This window comes from Melopsittacus undulatus, chromosome 5 (genome assembly GCF_012275295.1).
Source record: "Melopsittacus undulatus isolate bMelUnd1 chromosome 5, bMelUnd1.mat.Z, whole genome shotgun sequence".
Taxonomy (NCBI): Eukaryota; Metazoa; Chordata; class Aves; order Psittaciformes; family Psittaculidae; genus Melopsittacus; species Melopsittacus undulatus.
In genome coordinates, this window is record NC_047531.1 from 64,169,926 (window position 1) to 64,185,225 (window position 15,300).

General features: G+C 50.1%; 1 protein-coding gene across 1 annotated transcript; it reads left to right on the forward strand.

Annotated features, from left to right (window-relative positions):
* The first annotated feature begins 956 nt into the window (after positions 1-956).
* On the forward strand, positions 957-14,721 carry PARM1 (prostate androgen-regulated mucin-like protein 1). The gene is made up of 4 exons (XM_005142998.4): positions 957-1,070; positions 11,310-11,957; positions 13,197-13,275; positions 14,146-14,721. Exons 1-4 carry the CDS (start codon positions 1,022-1,024, stop codon positions 14,228-14,230), a joined length of 861 nt encoding a protein of 286 aa, XP_005143055.3. The 5' UTR covers positions 957-1,021; the 3' UTR covers positions 14,231-14,721.
* Positions 14,722-15,300: the final 579 nt, after the last annotated feature.

A 15,300-nucleotide genomic window follows, 5' to 3' on the forward strand; every position in this document is an offset into this window, starting at 1 on the left:
TTCCATGATATCCCATCCTATTCTATTATTTTCTATGCTATCCTATCCTTTTATATCCTATCCTATTCCATTCCACTCCACTCCATCCTATTATATTATTTTCTATCCTATCCTACCCTATCCTACCCTACCATATCCTATCCTATCCTGTCCCATTCCATTGTATCCCATCCTGATCTATATTTTCCAGTTCTATCACATTCTATCCCATTCTGTTCAGTTCCACTCCATTCTATCCCATCCTAGTCTATTATTCTCTACACTCTCCTCCCCTATCCTTTTCCATTCTAGCCCATTCCATTCAATTCCATCCTATCCTTTCCTACCCTATCCGGTTCTGATATTTCCTATCGTATCCTACTGTAACTTATCATATCCTATCATATCCTGTTGTATCCTATCCTCTCCTGTTCCATTTGATCATATTTAATTGCATTCCACTCCACTCAATCCCATTCTATTCTATTCTTTTCTGTGGTATCCTATGCTATCCTATCCTTTTATATCCTATCCCATCCTGTTCTATTATTTCTATCCTACCCTATCCTATCCTGTCTCATTCTATCCTATCCCATTCCAGCATATATTGTCCTATCCTTGTATTTCCTTTCCTTTCCTATCCTGTCCTGTCCCATTCTATCCCATTCCATTCCACTCTATTCCATCCTACTCTATTATTTATATCATATCCTATTCCATTCCATTCCATACTACCCCATTCCATTCCGTTCCATTCCATCCTACCCTATCCCATCCCGTCCCATCCGGAGCCGGCAGGCCCCTAAGAAAGCCTATCCCCGCATCCCAGTGTGGGCTGCTCGGAGCCTGTCACTGGTACCGCTGCTGCTGCCCTGGCACTGGGTACCCCGGCGCGGTGCCCGGTGCCGGCAGGTGCCGCTGTCCGTCCGGCGCTGGAGCGGGGCGGTGGCGCGGGGGCCGGCCCGGGGCCGGCGGCGGGCGGGTACCGGGAGCGGGCGGTGCGTCCGTCCCTCCCGCCGCGGCTGCCAGCGCCGCCGGCACCATGGGCTGCTGCTGCCGCCTGCTCCTCGCCCTCCTCCTCCTCCCTTCAGGTAAGCGCCCGCCGCCGCACCGGGATAGCGCGGGGGGGAACCGGGGACCGCCGCGATAGGGACAGGGGGAAGGCAGCCCCCTCCTCGCCGGGAACACCGTCCTGGCGGAGGCAGGATGCTGCCCCCCGCAACGGTCCCATTCGTGCCACCCGTGCCCACAGGAGCCCCGACACCATTGAGGCCGTGTGAGGGGGGTTCGCCCCTCTTTGCCTCACACCAGCCCGCTAGATAGGTCCTCGGCTGGCAGGGGGACAACTTCAGGGTACCCCAGCATCTCCTCGCAGGGACCCCCCTCCACCCGGCTGGAGCTCAACCTCCCTCAGCCTCACGACCCCCTTCCTACACTGTCACTGCTTTGAAGGAGCTTTTATCTCTCACCCTGGCCTTGAGCAGAGGCTTCTGCACACCCAGCGCCCAGCTAAAGGCATCTCCCCCCCCTCTCCCCCCCCCCGCAATATCAACCTCCCCTGTCTCACAGAAACACCCAATTCCACATCCTTCCTCCACTAAGAAAGGAGACAGTCTGGTCCCTGGCCGGCACGACAGAGACCACTTTCAAATGACAGCATGCACAGGTCATCCCTTCTGTCCAGGCTGGTGTTTTAATAAACAACAAGGAGAGCTGCTTGCTCAGAAACATGGAAAACACACTTGCATAACCAGGGGATGGGAACACACACAAGGAGAAAAGCATTAAGCAAAACTGTTGTTATTAAATTGCTCTTGGCTTGCAGCAGATTGACGTGACATGCCCCCAAAACAGCAGCTGGGGAGGCCACGTCCATAGGAGCAGCAAACCATCATCCTGGGCCATATCACCTTCCCTTGTTGAGGGACCCCGCTAGTGGAAGAGGAGGGCAAGCTGGCTATATCCTTCTCCTCAGAAAGGGGGACTTTGCACTAGCTCTTGTTTCTGTGCTTTCCCAGCAAGTGCATTTGGGAGGGAGGGGGATAAGCCTACATTTTACTCCACAGGGATGCTGCTTGCCTCCTTCACAGTGGCCCCAGTTTGGTCACTGCTTTCACAAGCCTCGGCTGAGAGTCAGCCCTTGGCCACTTTGGGGTTGGAGGCGGGTTTTTCCCAGCGCCCAGGCCAAACCCAAGGCTGTTCCCACGACCATCCCTCTCTAAAGCACCAACACCAGCAAAGCTTGGCAAAAGACCCAGGAAAAATTTCCCTGGAGTACAACCCTGTGGCTCCCAGGCTGCTCCCAAACACCCTCCAAGCCCCAGATCCTTCAGATGCTTTCTAAGACATTTTTTGTCTCCATATAAATAAGACTTAAAGTCTATATTTGTCACCCATGAGAAAACAATAAGCATGATTTAAATACGCTTCGAGCTCATTCTTCAGGACTGAGTGATAGAGAGGACGTCACTGGGCAGGATTAAAATAAGACTGGGCTTTGCCTGGCCACGTAATGAAATAATAGCATCTCACACAAGGAAGTTTTCATCCTGTTATTACTTCTCACTCTGGATGTCATTTCAAACCTGCTTTGCTGCCCTGACATAATGCCCAGCCCCAGGCCCGTTTTCCCCTTTAAGGAATTTGCTTTGCTCTGAGCAGCTGAGACATTTTAAGATACTTGCAAGAGGCAGCTTTCAGCTTTAAAGGCTTTGGGTGCTTCTGCAAGGAGCCTCTGGGGAGGAAAAGCTGCTTCTTGAGGGTCTCTAAGCCTGGCATCATGGGCTGCTCTGAGCTGCTGTGAAGGAGATGGAGCTTTGAGCACTCCCAGCCCCACTTCCCAATATATGAGCTGAAGGAGAGGGGAGATGGGTCATTAATTATCTCCTCTCCCAGCCTAAATGAGCAAACTACAGCTTTGGCCTCTATAGCAGAGGATACTAAAAAGTTCCTCTGCTGAACCCAATTCCTTCCCCTCCTGAGGAAGGCTGGGATGGGGCTGATGCTGCTGACAGCTGCCCCTAGAAGCAATAATTAGCAGCTAGCCAGGAAAATGATTTAGCTGGTGCATTGTCACTTGGGCAGAGCTGCTCTTTGACACAGGGCTGGCCGGCTCAAGAATCATATGCAAGATACCCACTTGGGAAAACGCACTGTGAGAGGGCCCAAGCCCAAGGGCATGTAGGTTCATCTGCCAGTTAACAGCCCCAGGAGCTGGCAAGTAGTTTCTCATCCTATGATGTAACATCCCAGGGAAATAAGCACAGCATAACACATATCTGCATGTTCCAAAAATATAACATGCAGTATTAAAGTATGTTTTATTTATACCAAGTAAAAGTCATTTTAGAATGAGCTGGTGCTGTCAGCTACTGCTCTTAATGAGGGAAAAAGCTCCCAGCAATCAGCTAAAGCCACCATGCGAGGTGACAGCCTGCCAGCCCACCCCAGTGGGGACACAGGCCTTGCCAGGAGGCATTCTCCAGGAGCACAGAGGCTTTCCACCCCAAGTCCTCGTCAGTCACCTCTGGCTGCATCAGTTGACTGATAGCCACAAGTCACTCTCAGAAGGAGGAAAAAGCTGTGAAGACTCCTCCTCATCTTCTTTTCTGCCATAATGTCATTGCAGCTTCAGGATCAAGGACTTAATGAATAGAATAATTAAGCAACACGTAGGGTTGAGATGGGAACATAATGGTTTAGTTGTGTGGAGGGTGGTGTGGCCACCCAGCTCCACAGCTGCTGTAAAAAATGGGTTTGTTGTACAAGCAACAGCCCTTGCTGCTGGGTTTGGGCATTAGGGCAGAGAGTTGCCTGAGGAGGATGTGAACACTCACCCCAAGCAGGGGAAGAGCAGGTGATAGGAACCATGCAAGCAACCATCCTTACTTTACAAGTTGGCATTATCATTTTTAGCTGTGAGGAGCAGAGGCTGCAGGGTGGTGAAGCTGTCCATCTGGTTTGTCCAGAGCAATCTGCCTGCCATGGCTTTCCTCAGGGAAGTGTTCAGGAGCGAGCCAGGTCCCTATGTTAGCTCCTTCCTCCTATGTAATAGCCTGGAAAAGAGTAATTCTCAAGGGGGGCCGAAACCAAACAGCCAGTGAAGACCTTGCTTGGACCCTCTCCATGCCATCTTGCCTGAAGCCCCCAGCTTTACATGTTTGGCCACATGGATTCTGTTCTTGCCTTTTGCAAACAGCAGGACATACTTCTACAAGAGATGTTGGTACAACCCCACCATCCACAGAGGTGCGTGTGTACAGATGGTTTGCTCAGCAGCAACCATGGGGGGGTTTGCTCCCTCAAGGAAGGGTGCCAAGGGACATTTCCAGGATGTCCTGGTGAGTTGCATGCTTGGGACAGCATCACCCTCAGGGATGGGGCTTCTGGATGGTGAGGGACACATGGAGATAGCACATCCATTTCCATTGCGTAGCTGTTTCTCTGGGCTACAGAAAGCTTCAGGCTCCTGAGCAGTTAGACCTAAACCACTTAACTGCCATGCAGCAAAAGAAAACTAATCATGCAGGAAGCCAGCCTGGCTTGCCAGCAAAGCAGAGCAAATGCAGATTTATTTGATCTGATGGCCTTGGCTTCTTTATGCAGCTCCTGGAGTGCTTTGCCTTTTACTTGTTGATGTTTCTGGCCCCTGGTTTTCTCACTTGGTTTCTTCCTCCTCTGACAATTGGCTTTATACCAACACAACCTGGCATGGAAACCAATGGGGATACAGCAGGAACCAAGCAGGCAGCAAGGAAGCAGAACATCACCCAGGGGTGCTCTTGCTCCTACTGGCATTATAGGTCACTAGCACACATATGCAGCGGTGAAGCTTTGCTACAGACCCGGAGACCCACCTTGTTCCCCTAATTTACTCACTGAAGCTCAACAGCAGACAGAGATGTCACCAAGAGTTACCATTTCCCAGTACGAGCCTAACAAGGTGTTCCCTCTGGGATAGCATGGAAAGCTTGTGGGGTCTGAGACACTGCTTAGACCCTGCAGAGCTGCTCCCAGACCACCCCATCAGTCTTATTTCTCAAATATAAAAAGGCACTGCTCTCCAACAGTGCCCTAAAAGGGCACAGACCCAAGGTCAAAGTCCAAAACTACCACCACATCCTCCCTGTTGCTTCTCCCCTATCAGTACAGAGCTTAATCAGACCCTCATGTAGTGCAGATGAGGCTCTTCAATTAGAGAGAAGAGACGTGAATGCCACCAAAGCCCAAATCATATGGTGATAGAGAAGGTGACGCAGCCCACTGCTGAACAGCTTGAAAAACAAGTTTACCCCAAAGCAACAACCTGTTTTATTTAACCTTAGTCACTACAAGAAGACCTTTTGCCATCCACAGCTAGATACTGGCAATTTTATAGCTGAGAAGCAATTACAATTCAAGTTACACCTGAGCAGGAACAAGGGGGAAGGGAACTGCAGAAGAACAGCACAAGGTCTGAGAATTCCCAGCCTCAGAAACCAAAACCAAGATAGCAAGGTTATGAACAGGAAGTCCTCACCCTATATTTAAATATAAATTGTTTTACTGCTCTTCATCATTGACCCTAGTAATAAAACCAACACATGCTGCAGGACCAAAGGAGTTAGGGTTAGTCTATCATCATTATTTGGGGAGAACCAGGAAAATGGAAGACCTGGAGAAGGTCAAAGAAGATTACACACCACCAGAAACATCACCCTGAGTAAAAGACACCAGCTTACCTTGGCATTTAGGGTCCAGGTGCTCCTCTAAAACTGTTAAAAGAGAAACTTGCTCCTCTGTATATGCTTTCCTCTATGGGTACCACTGCTCATCAATTATCTCCCATGTTTTCTCCATTACCTTACTGATACAGAAAGGACAGAACTCCAGCCACCAGCTTTTCTGTCAGAGCCCCTAATCACCCCAGTGAGACTCACCTTGGATCCCTCCCCCCTCCCTCACAACACCCCTCTGCCCATTGGGCTGGGACCTCTGTTTAAACTCAGGCTTGGGGCTTAGTTTCTTGTCTCAACTGTGTGGTAGATAACTGTGTCTATAGTGTTGGGTGAGTCTTGAACCTGTGTTGTGTGTAGGTTGTCTCTAATCCATTCTTTTTCATTTTGGGCTGATGTTCTGATGCTGCTTCTAGTTGTTTCTTGTGCTGATTTTAAACTTAACATGCTCCTTAATATCCACACAGCAGAGGATAGGGTAGTATCAATATCCTTTTTTATCTTACCTAGATAGCTCTTATGGGTATATAATGAGGTTACTGGGGATTTCTGATTTGGAGAATAGTATAATGTTTATCTGAATAATACTGATGTTACAGAAACCTTTATCCTTGGGGCTTTGGTATTCAGAGGAGCACCACCTTTGGCAGCTGGGGTACGGGTGCCTCAGTTAATTCAGCCGGCATGTGGTGTGTGGGTTAGATCATCTGGTGCTTCTGACAGTTATATCAGATGAGATGAGTTATGAAGTGAAGCTTGTTAAAAGCTCCATTTCTGCTTTATCAGTGGATGTTTGTTTGCTGTGGCATGACTGCTCTATGTGATGTCATTCACTTGGGCTAGAGATGTATTCTGGGGGGTTTTATGCTGTTTCAGCTGGCAAAACAATTTTAAAGCTTTGCTGTGATTGCTTGTAGAGTGCTTAAGAAATGCTTTGCTGGAGAGGCTGCCAGGCTAGGCAGCAGTTTCCCAAGCATTCAGCTTCTGTAAGACTGAGACCTTCACCTTTCTGTGGCTTTTAGAAGCCAGGAAAAGAGCATGCAAATAAGGGAGGGAGATAACCCATCAGGTGGAGGGTTCATTCCTTGGGTTGGCAGGTGATTAGGGTTAATATTCCTTAAAAGCAAGGTATTTGAATTACAGGGGTTTGGGGTTTATGTTCCTGGCTCTTTTCCATACTCCTAGAGAAGACAACCTAGAAAAAGGACCTTTCATGCGGGGCTGTGAAGTGTGACACTACTGTTATTCTAGTTGTTTACCTTGCCCTTGCAGTTCTCTGCCTTCTCCTCTAAGCTGGATTCCAGCAGGGTGGTCAACTGCCTTAAGTGAATTAGGCAATGGGCAAATTCCCCATGGCCAGCTACGTTTGGCATCCTTTGACAGCTAACATCCTCCAGTCCCTCTGACTGCCCCTGTTTGGGGCCTTTTTAGCCTTTGAAGCCATGTGGTTCTAAAATAACTTTTTCCAGTTGCTTTTTTTGTCCCTTATTCCAGTGCATTGTTCTGGTTCACAGCTGCTCCTCCTACGGTCCAGGTGCTGGACAAAGAAGCTCTACTTTCCTTTTGCAGATGTGTTTGTAGAGGAATGGGCTTGCAGACAAGCTGGGTGTTCTTCTGGCCATCCATCTTCCTGGGGACAGGCAACACCAACCTGTGGGGCAGGATGCCCATGAGCAGTGGCATGAGGACATCTGGAGCTCTCAGCCAGGTCCTCTTTGTCCCTTCATCCTAACCTGGGTAGAAGCAGCCTGCATTGCCTTTAGGATGAGTAGCCTTTGGCTGTGCTTACTTTCCTGGGAGATGTCCCTGTGATTTGTGACTTGGCTGGGAGCACTCAGCCAGTGGCCAAGGATTGTTCCTGCATCCAGTTTTGGCTCACCTTCTCAGTTTATACCCCTTAGATGTTATTGGAAACTTCCTGACTCACCCTGGCTAGAAGCACTGCCAGCTTTTTGAGGTCCCTATTGGTTTGCCTTCAATGTCCATCAGCTCGTGAGAGCCCTGCTGACTCAAAGCACAAGCAAGCAACATGGGATTGTAGGGTGGCTTTGCAGAGAGCTGATCTTGGTGTCCAAAGACTGGAAGCATCAACATTTAGACAGGTAATAAACTTTCAAGATGCTAACAGTCCTGGGAGGGTCCTGCTGGGCTTGATGTAACAGCAGCGAGTTGTGCTATGGGCTGCAGAGGCTGTCTGCTTCCTGTTGGACAAGTCACATCTGCACTGTCAAGTGTGGGGGAGAGAAGATTGTTTTATGGAAATACAGATAGATAGACTCACAGACTGGTTAGGGTTGTAAAGCACCTTACGATCATCCAGTTCCAACCCCCTGCCATGGGCAGGGGCACCTCACACTAGACCATGTCACCCAAGGCTCTGTCCAGCCTGGCCTTGAAACATGTTGAGCCCTGATCTGCAGAACATTAAGAGCAAGCGGATGCTTGGTGTGGGTTTTTCAGCTCTTCCAGCACCCTCTGCTACCACATGACATCTGATTTCTGCCTTGGCTTAACCATCTCCAATGCAGACCTCTTAAACCAGTTAAGTGCCGTGCTTGGGGCATGCATGAGCTGCGAGCATTAGCAAGAGGATGCCAGGTCAGCTGGGTACCTTCAGGCAGCACTGCAGAGGATGAGGGGTTTGCTGCTGTAATAGCACTTGCAGCAATGGTGCCTTGTGCCACTGCTGGTGGGACAGGCTGACTCGGTGATGGTGTAGCTTGTGTTGGGAGGGGAAATAATCTGATTATCTGAGGTCAGAAGCTTTTTATATCAAGATGCATTGCTGATATGTCTTTCCACCCATGCATCTCTAAAGCAGACCTGCTCTCCAGCAGAGACCATGCCTCCTCTTGCATATTGCCCAGCATGGCTATATGGTGTTAAAACCTTGAGAAAGACCCTGTTGCTCATTGCTCCTCATGAATCCAGGCAGGGATTTCATGTCCCACCCTCGGCCATAAAAACAAGTAGGCTGTGCTTTCCTGGGATTGTGGCTGATGGTACTTTCAGCTCTTGCCATGTTGTGGACTAACTACCTGCTAGAAAGGGCATTGGCACTTTCTTTCTGTTCAAAAAGGAGATGGAGATTTTGCATCATTCCTTCCTCATACTCTGCCACTATATGGCATAGCAAAACATAGAATGGTTAGGGTTGGAAAGGGCATTAAGATCATCTGGTTTTGGTTTATGGTGTTGCAATGCCTGAACTGAGCAAGGGAGCTACCAGCTTCTGGAGAAGGAGAGGGCAGGAGGAGTGGAGACCCACTGGGTTTATTGGAGGGAGCCAGTGCTGTGGGCAGGCTTTCTCCTGATGAGATGCTGTGGGTGAAGCCAAGCTGTGAAAACCAGTGCATTCATCTGCACTAATGGCTTTTAAGCTCAGGATTATCACAGCAATGCAGCTCAAGTTCACATGCCAGTAACTCCCAGTTATTAACTAGAAAGTCTGAGATGTGAGGTCTTGGGATGAGAAGACATCAGTGCCTTGATGACAGCAGGAGCCTGGTGTGCTTTGGGAAGGAGGAGGGGGATGTCTGGGTGCTTCCCTGCTGCTGTGGTTGGCCTGGGTGTGGAAACCATGGGTGCTGAGCCTGGTGGCTTATTTGGTAACCAGATTCCAGCTTGTCATCCATCTCCCCTCCCTTATTTTAAGGTCTATCAGTCTTGGGCCTCAACAGACAAGCTCAGAGGCATGTCCAAGTAGGTGTCCCTAGGAGAATAGCATTTGAGGCATTAGACCCTGCTGCTTGGGAAATGTAGATATCCATCAGTGTCTCTATAGCACCAGAAAAAAAAAATGGGGTCAAGCGTGCCAGGGACTTGCCATGGGCTCTAGCAGAAGCCATGCCCCAAAGCTGGCTTTAAATCCCTGGCCAAACATGTTTGCAGTTCCTAGACAAAAACCATCTTCATTAGAGGTGTTGCATACCCAGTGCTTGCTGCAGTGAGCTGGAGATCCTCAGCTGAGATGTTCTTTTTGCTGTCCTCCTCCACTGACGCTGTGCAGGTTGAGTGAAACCATATTAGAAACCTGCAGTCTTCTGTTGGCACTCATGGCTGAAAACACCCAAAAATATGAGTTACTGAGTCTCTGTTCACTGATGCTTCATCCCACTGCTTCTATACACAGGCACTAAGTGTTTCCATCTCTCCTTCAGCATGAGGTGCTGTCAGTGTCCTGGGAGCCTTGTGGCTCTCCTGGGTGCTTGGCAGCAAGGGGCTTTGCTGAAGGAATCATGTGTTGCCCGGCCCCTGCTCCCACATTTGAGTCCCTCCCATGCTGCTGTTTCTTGGAACAGCTGTGTGGTGGGGCAGGAGCAACCCTGTTAGATTGAAAACACATCTCTAGTGCAGCTTTGGTCACTTCTTGTTGGGTGTCACCTGCATGGGTAGCATTTCAGTTTGACTTTGGGGGACAGCAGATTTGGCTGTGGTAGTTGACAACATCTCCTTGGGAGGTGGCTTGGTGGCAGAGAGAAGACCCTCATGTGTCAATCAGTGGTACCCAGCCATGCAAGCTCCTGCTCACAAAATGCTACCATGATAGCTGTCTGTGCACTCAGTGCTGTTGTTTCACACTTAGATAAGTACCAAGCTGCTGTCTCTAGAACTGGAGTGAGAGTTTCGCTTCAGCATTCCCACAAACCAGGATTTTGCTGAGGTTTTTTTGTCCTTCACACTCAAAACTGAAAGGGTCCTTAAAGCTCATCCAGTTCCAACCCCCTACCACAGGCAGGGACACCTTCCACTACACCAGGTTGCTCCAAGTCCTGTCCAACCTGGTCTTGAACACTGCCAGGGATGGGGCAGCCACAGCTTCTCTGGGCAACCTGTGCCAGGGCCTCAGCACCCTCACAGGGAAGAACTTCCTAAGATCTCATCTCAATCTCCCCTCTGGCAGTTTAAATCCATTCCCCCTTGTCCTGGCACTACAAGCCCTTGTGAAGTCCCTCTCATTGTGGCTTGTTTGCACCAGAGCAAGTTCTTGCTTTTCCCAGTGCTGGGCTTGGGATGCTCTGGGGGTGTAAATAAATGAATGCATGGGAATAAGAATCCTTCCTGATGTCATTTAGTGTTGGCATGTTCTTCCCTCTGCCCAGCTGTGCCAAGGCAGCTAGCTGCTAGCACTGGCCTGGTGCTGAGTTTAACCCTGGAGAGCAGAAACAGGGGGAGGGGAATGCCCCAGCAATCTGCTGGTGGGGTCAAAGGGAAAAATGACTCATCTTCATGCTAAGAAACAGAGACAAATGAATGAATGCACAAGGAAATGGGGGGAGAGGAGAAAGAGGCATCTTGTATTATTCCCAGCTGTGCTGTGGTTGCTGCCTAGGAGGTGCTCGCTCTCCTGCTGCTGTGCTGGCTACTGGGAGGAGATGCTGGGAAGCTGTAAGGGGTGCTGGGGAATGGGGGGATCCTAACCTTGGGGAAAACCAGTGCTGACCCATGCTGGGGAACTGATCTGGTTTAAACTTCACCTCTAGCTATGCAGATACATCTCTTTTAGATGGCTCTTGGTATTTTAAGTAACAATAAACATATTTCCAGCTTCATCCTAAAACCCTGAGTTGCCCCAAGGATTTCCCGGTTATTCATATGCCTTTGTCTCATTCCTAGGACTGGGTGATGACTCCACAGCATCACCTCTCACCCTCATCAGCCCTCCCTTCCTCTCAGAGGGGATCCCAGTGGCACCGAGCTCCAGGGATGCAGCTCTCCCCACACAAGCTCTTGGCCAGTCCATGTCCATGGAACCCACTGAAGAAAGGCCATCCTCGTCATCCACCCCTACAGCAGCACTGTCCCCTGCTCCTGCCTCCATCACTGCGGCTGTCACAACCACCATAGCAGACAGGTCACCTGTAGTCACCAACCCTAGCTCTAGGCCCATGACCTTGGAGACAGCCCCAAGTCTTCAGACAGCAAACACTACGGACACGGCAAGAGGCACGATGGATGTGGGAGCAGCTCCCAACACCACGGGTATAGCTGCATCCTCCTCCTCCCTCCCCACCAGTGACCCTGGGACAGTCTTGTCCCCAACACCTGGCCTCATGAGCCCCACCACAACCCAGCCACCTGTGCTGACCAAGGATGTCCCTTCCCTGGGAACACTGCCCATGGTGTCAAGCCTGGCCGTGGAGCCAACGTCCCCCCCAGTGACTCTGACAAGCCCCATGGTGGCAGAAGAGTCTATGCCCACCGGTAAAACCACCCTCTCCACTGGAATCACTATGGAAGAGGTGCCGCGTGCCTTGAGTGCAGGTGAGCACCACCACCTCCATATTGCAGAATGGTCTGGGTTGGAAAGGACTTTAAGATCATCCAGTTCCAACCCCATGCCATGGGCAGGGATGCCTCACAGTAGACCATGTTGCCCAAGGCTCTATCCAGCCTGGCCTTGAACACTGCCAGGGATGGAGCATTCACCACTTCCTTGGGCAACCCATTCCAGTACCTCACCACCCTAACAGTAAAGAAATTCTTCCTTATATCCAATCTAAACCTCTGCTGTTTAAGTTTCAACCCGTTACCCCTTGTCCTATCACTACAGTCCCTAATGAACAGTCCCTCCCCAGCATCCCTGTAGGTCCCCTTCAGATACTGGAAGGCTGCTATGAGGTCTCCACGCAGCCTTCTCTTCTCCAGGCTGAACAGCCCCAACTTTCTCAGCCTGTCTTCATATGGGAGGTGCTCCAGTCCCCTGATCATCCTCGTGGCCTCCTCTGGACTTGTTCTAACAGTTCCATGTCCTTTTTATGTTGAGGACACCAGAACTGCACACAATACTGCAGGTGAGGTCTCACAAGAGCAAAGTAGAGGGGCAGGATCACCTCCTGTCAACCTCAAGGTGCTTAGACAAGAGGAGCAGACCTCCCCCCTGAACTGGAAAGGAAGAGGTGGCCAACTTCTTGAGAGAACCATTTAGCAATAGCTGAGTGTTCTTGGAGTAGTCTATGTCATCTGCTTCACTGCTGGAGACAAGGAGTGATAGATACCAAACCCAGTTGCCCAGAGATGTGAATACAGTTCTTACTTGAAAATTTGACTTGAAACCCTTAAGGATGGGAGGAAACAACTGCTGGGTAGTGGGTGCAGGCTGAGTTAGGAAAACGTAGGTTTTACTTCTCCCTCCTAGAGACCTCAGTAACCTGACACTAGCTTTCAGCTGTCCTCTTCTGCAACTCAGAGAGCTTGAAAGTGCTTCATAAGGTCAGAAAATGGAGGGACCTGGAGCACTTTCTACCCTTGGCACAGTAGTAAATGCTGTCTGAGGCTGGGAGGAACATCAAGAGGCAAGTCCATAGTCCTCAACCAAAGCCCAAAGCCAAAATCCACCTGCCCTGCCTTTATGGGAAGCAAAAATATAGGGGTGCCACCATCCTTTTGGGAAGCAGTAAGGGAATAGAGATAGCTGGCACAGGTGTACTGCAGCATCTGGGGTGTGGGGTGGTTGCGATGGTGATGGGGTGAGTGCTGCTTTTTCTGATGGATTCTCCACAGGGAGCATTGTGGCCATAACCGTGACAGTCATCGTGGTGGTGGTGCTGGTTTTCGGGGCAGCAGCGTACCTCAAGATCAGGTAAGGCTGGTTTTGCGGTGCCTGCCTGGCTTGAACTGTGGCCCCTTTCCCTCTGAGGCTGCACTCACAAGGGTGATGCTCAGGGGCAAAGCCCTGTTGAGATGCTGTTCCCAAGTCCCACAGGGTGACATGCAGCCTCTAGACCTGCCACATCTGCATTGTCTACCACTACCACTACCGCTTTCCACATTGTCTATGTGGAAAAGCAGTTTTTCTTCCTCATTTTACAACAGCCTCACTCAAATGCTGGAGATGCTCTTCAGCACAGTGGTAACCAGTAATTATCCCTGGGGCAAGCTACTGCCGTGGGTCTTGCTATGATTTAGACAATAAACAGCAGCACAGCCCAGTGCTGAGCATCTGTAATGAGGCTCTGCTGTCAACCAAAACCAGCAAAGGTCTTGTTTTCATAGAATCACAACCTGGTTTGTGTTGGAAGTGACCTTAAAGCTCATCCAGTTCCAAACCCCCTGCCACAGGCAGGAACACCTTCCACTAGACCAGGTTGCTCCAAGCCCCATTCAACCTGGCCTTGAACACTGCCAGGGATGGGGCAGCCACATCTTCTCTGGGCACCCTGTGCCAGGACCTCACCACCCTCACAGGGAAGAGCTTCTTCTTTATATCTAATCTAGATGTCCCCTCTGTCAGCTCTGTTCCCTCTGTTTTAATTTCCTGGCATGTCCCAGTATGGTTCAACAGGGGCAAAATCTCACCTGGACTTATTTTCTGTACTGCTGTTATTGTTCAAATATCCCACAGCTCAACTTAGTGAGGACTCGCATGCATTTCTTTTTCACCCCATGGTTAAATACCTAATAAACCAGCAAAGGAACTGGTAACACTGGGTGGTTTGCTTTCTCTTGGCAGGCACTCCTCCTACGGCAGGCTTCTGGATGACCATGACTACGGCTCCTGGGGCAACTACAACAACCCTCTCTATGACGACTCCTAGCAGGGATGAGGAGAAAGAATAAATCCTTAATTTATAAATGCTTCCTCAGCAGAGCATCCACTGTCAAAGAGATGCCACTGCCATGGGCTGGATTATGGTGGGTCTGACCCACCCAAGCGGGCATGCAGTACCCACAATAAACCTGAATTTTGGCCTTTGTGGAGGAAACTCTGCGTCATGGCACACTTTGGCCACTTGGTTTGTAGGCAGGGAACCCAAATTCCCCAAGTGAACGGGGGGAGTAAAGGGAGAGGATGGAAGTTCAACCAGTGCCATGGCATCCTTTGAAATGCTGCTGCCCACGGCCAGAGCCAGCAGTGTGAAGGGGTCTCCCATGCTCTCATGTGCTCCTTCCTCCTACCTCCCTTCGTCACCCTGCTGGGGAATCCATCCTTCACCTTGCCAGGGACCAGAAGCAGTTATGGGACTGCTCCATCACCAGTCCCTCTTCCTGCAGGTGCTTCTGTACACAAGTTTATAATTTCTCTTTATTTTTTTTATTTAATTGTGTTCGTTCCACCACCCAACACAGCCTGGGAGCCTGTGGGAAGGTCCTTTGACCATGCACACTCCTGGGCTGAGAGATGCCCTATTTCGCACACATCACCACCTCAGCCCACATCCCTTTCTGCCCCTGATCAATAAATCAGCACTAAATAACGTTGCAAAGGTTTGGGGCACCCCAGCAGACCCCCGGCGCTGGTCACCATCACTCCAGAGGCTGTAGATAAGCTTCTTCCCACAGCCCTTCAGCATGAATGTGGGACAAGTGAGTTTCTGGAGGGATTGTGGGGAAGACAGCAGCACCCCTGCACAGGTAGAGGTGCACCATTTTGCAGCAGTTTATGTCCCTGCTCTTTATTCCTGACAGTTTTCTTGCATAGGGAGGATCATTGGAATATCCTCCAAGATACCTCCTTGCTAAATCTGAAGCAGCACAGCATTTACTGCTAGAAGGAGGGCAACCAAGCAAGAAGCCATCATTCCCTATGGGATGCAAACAGATCTCACCCAAAATGCAGGCGATGGTTTGCTTTGGGTTAATCAATGGTGCAGGCTGGAAAACAGGC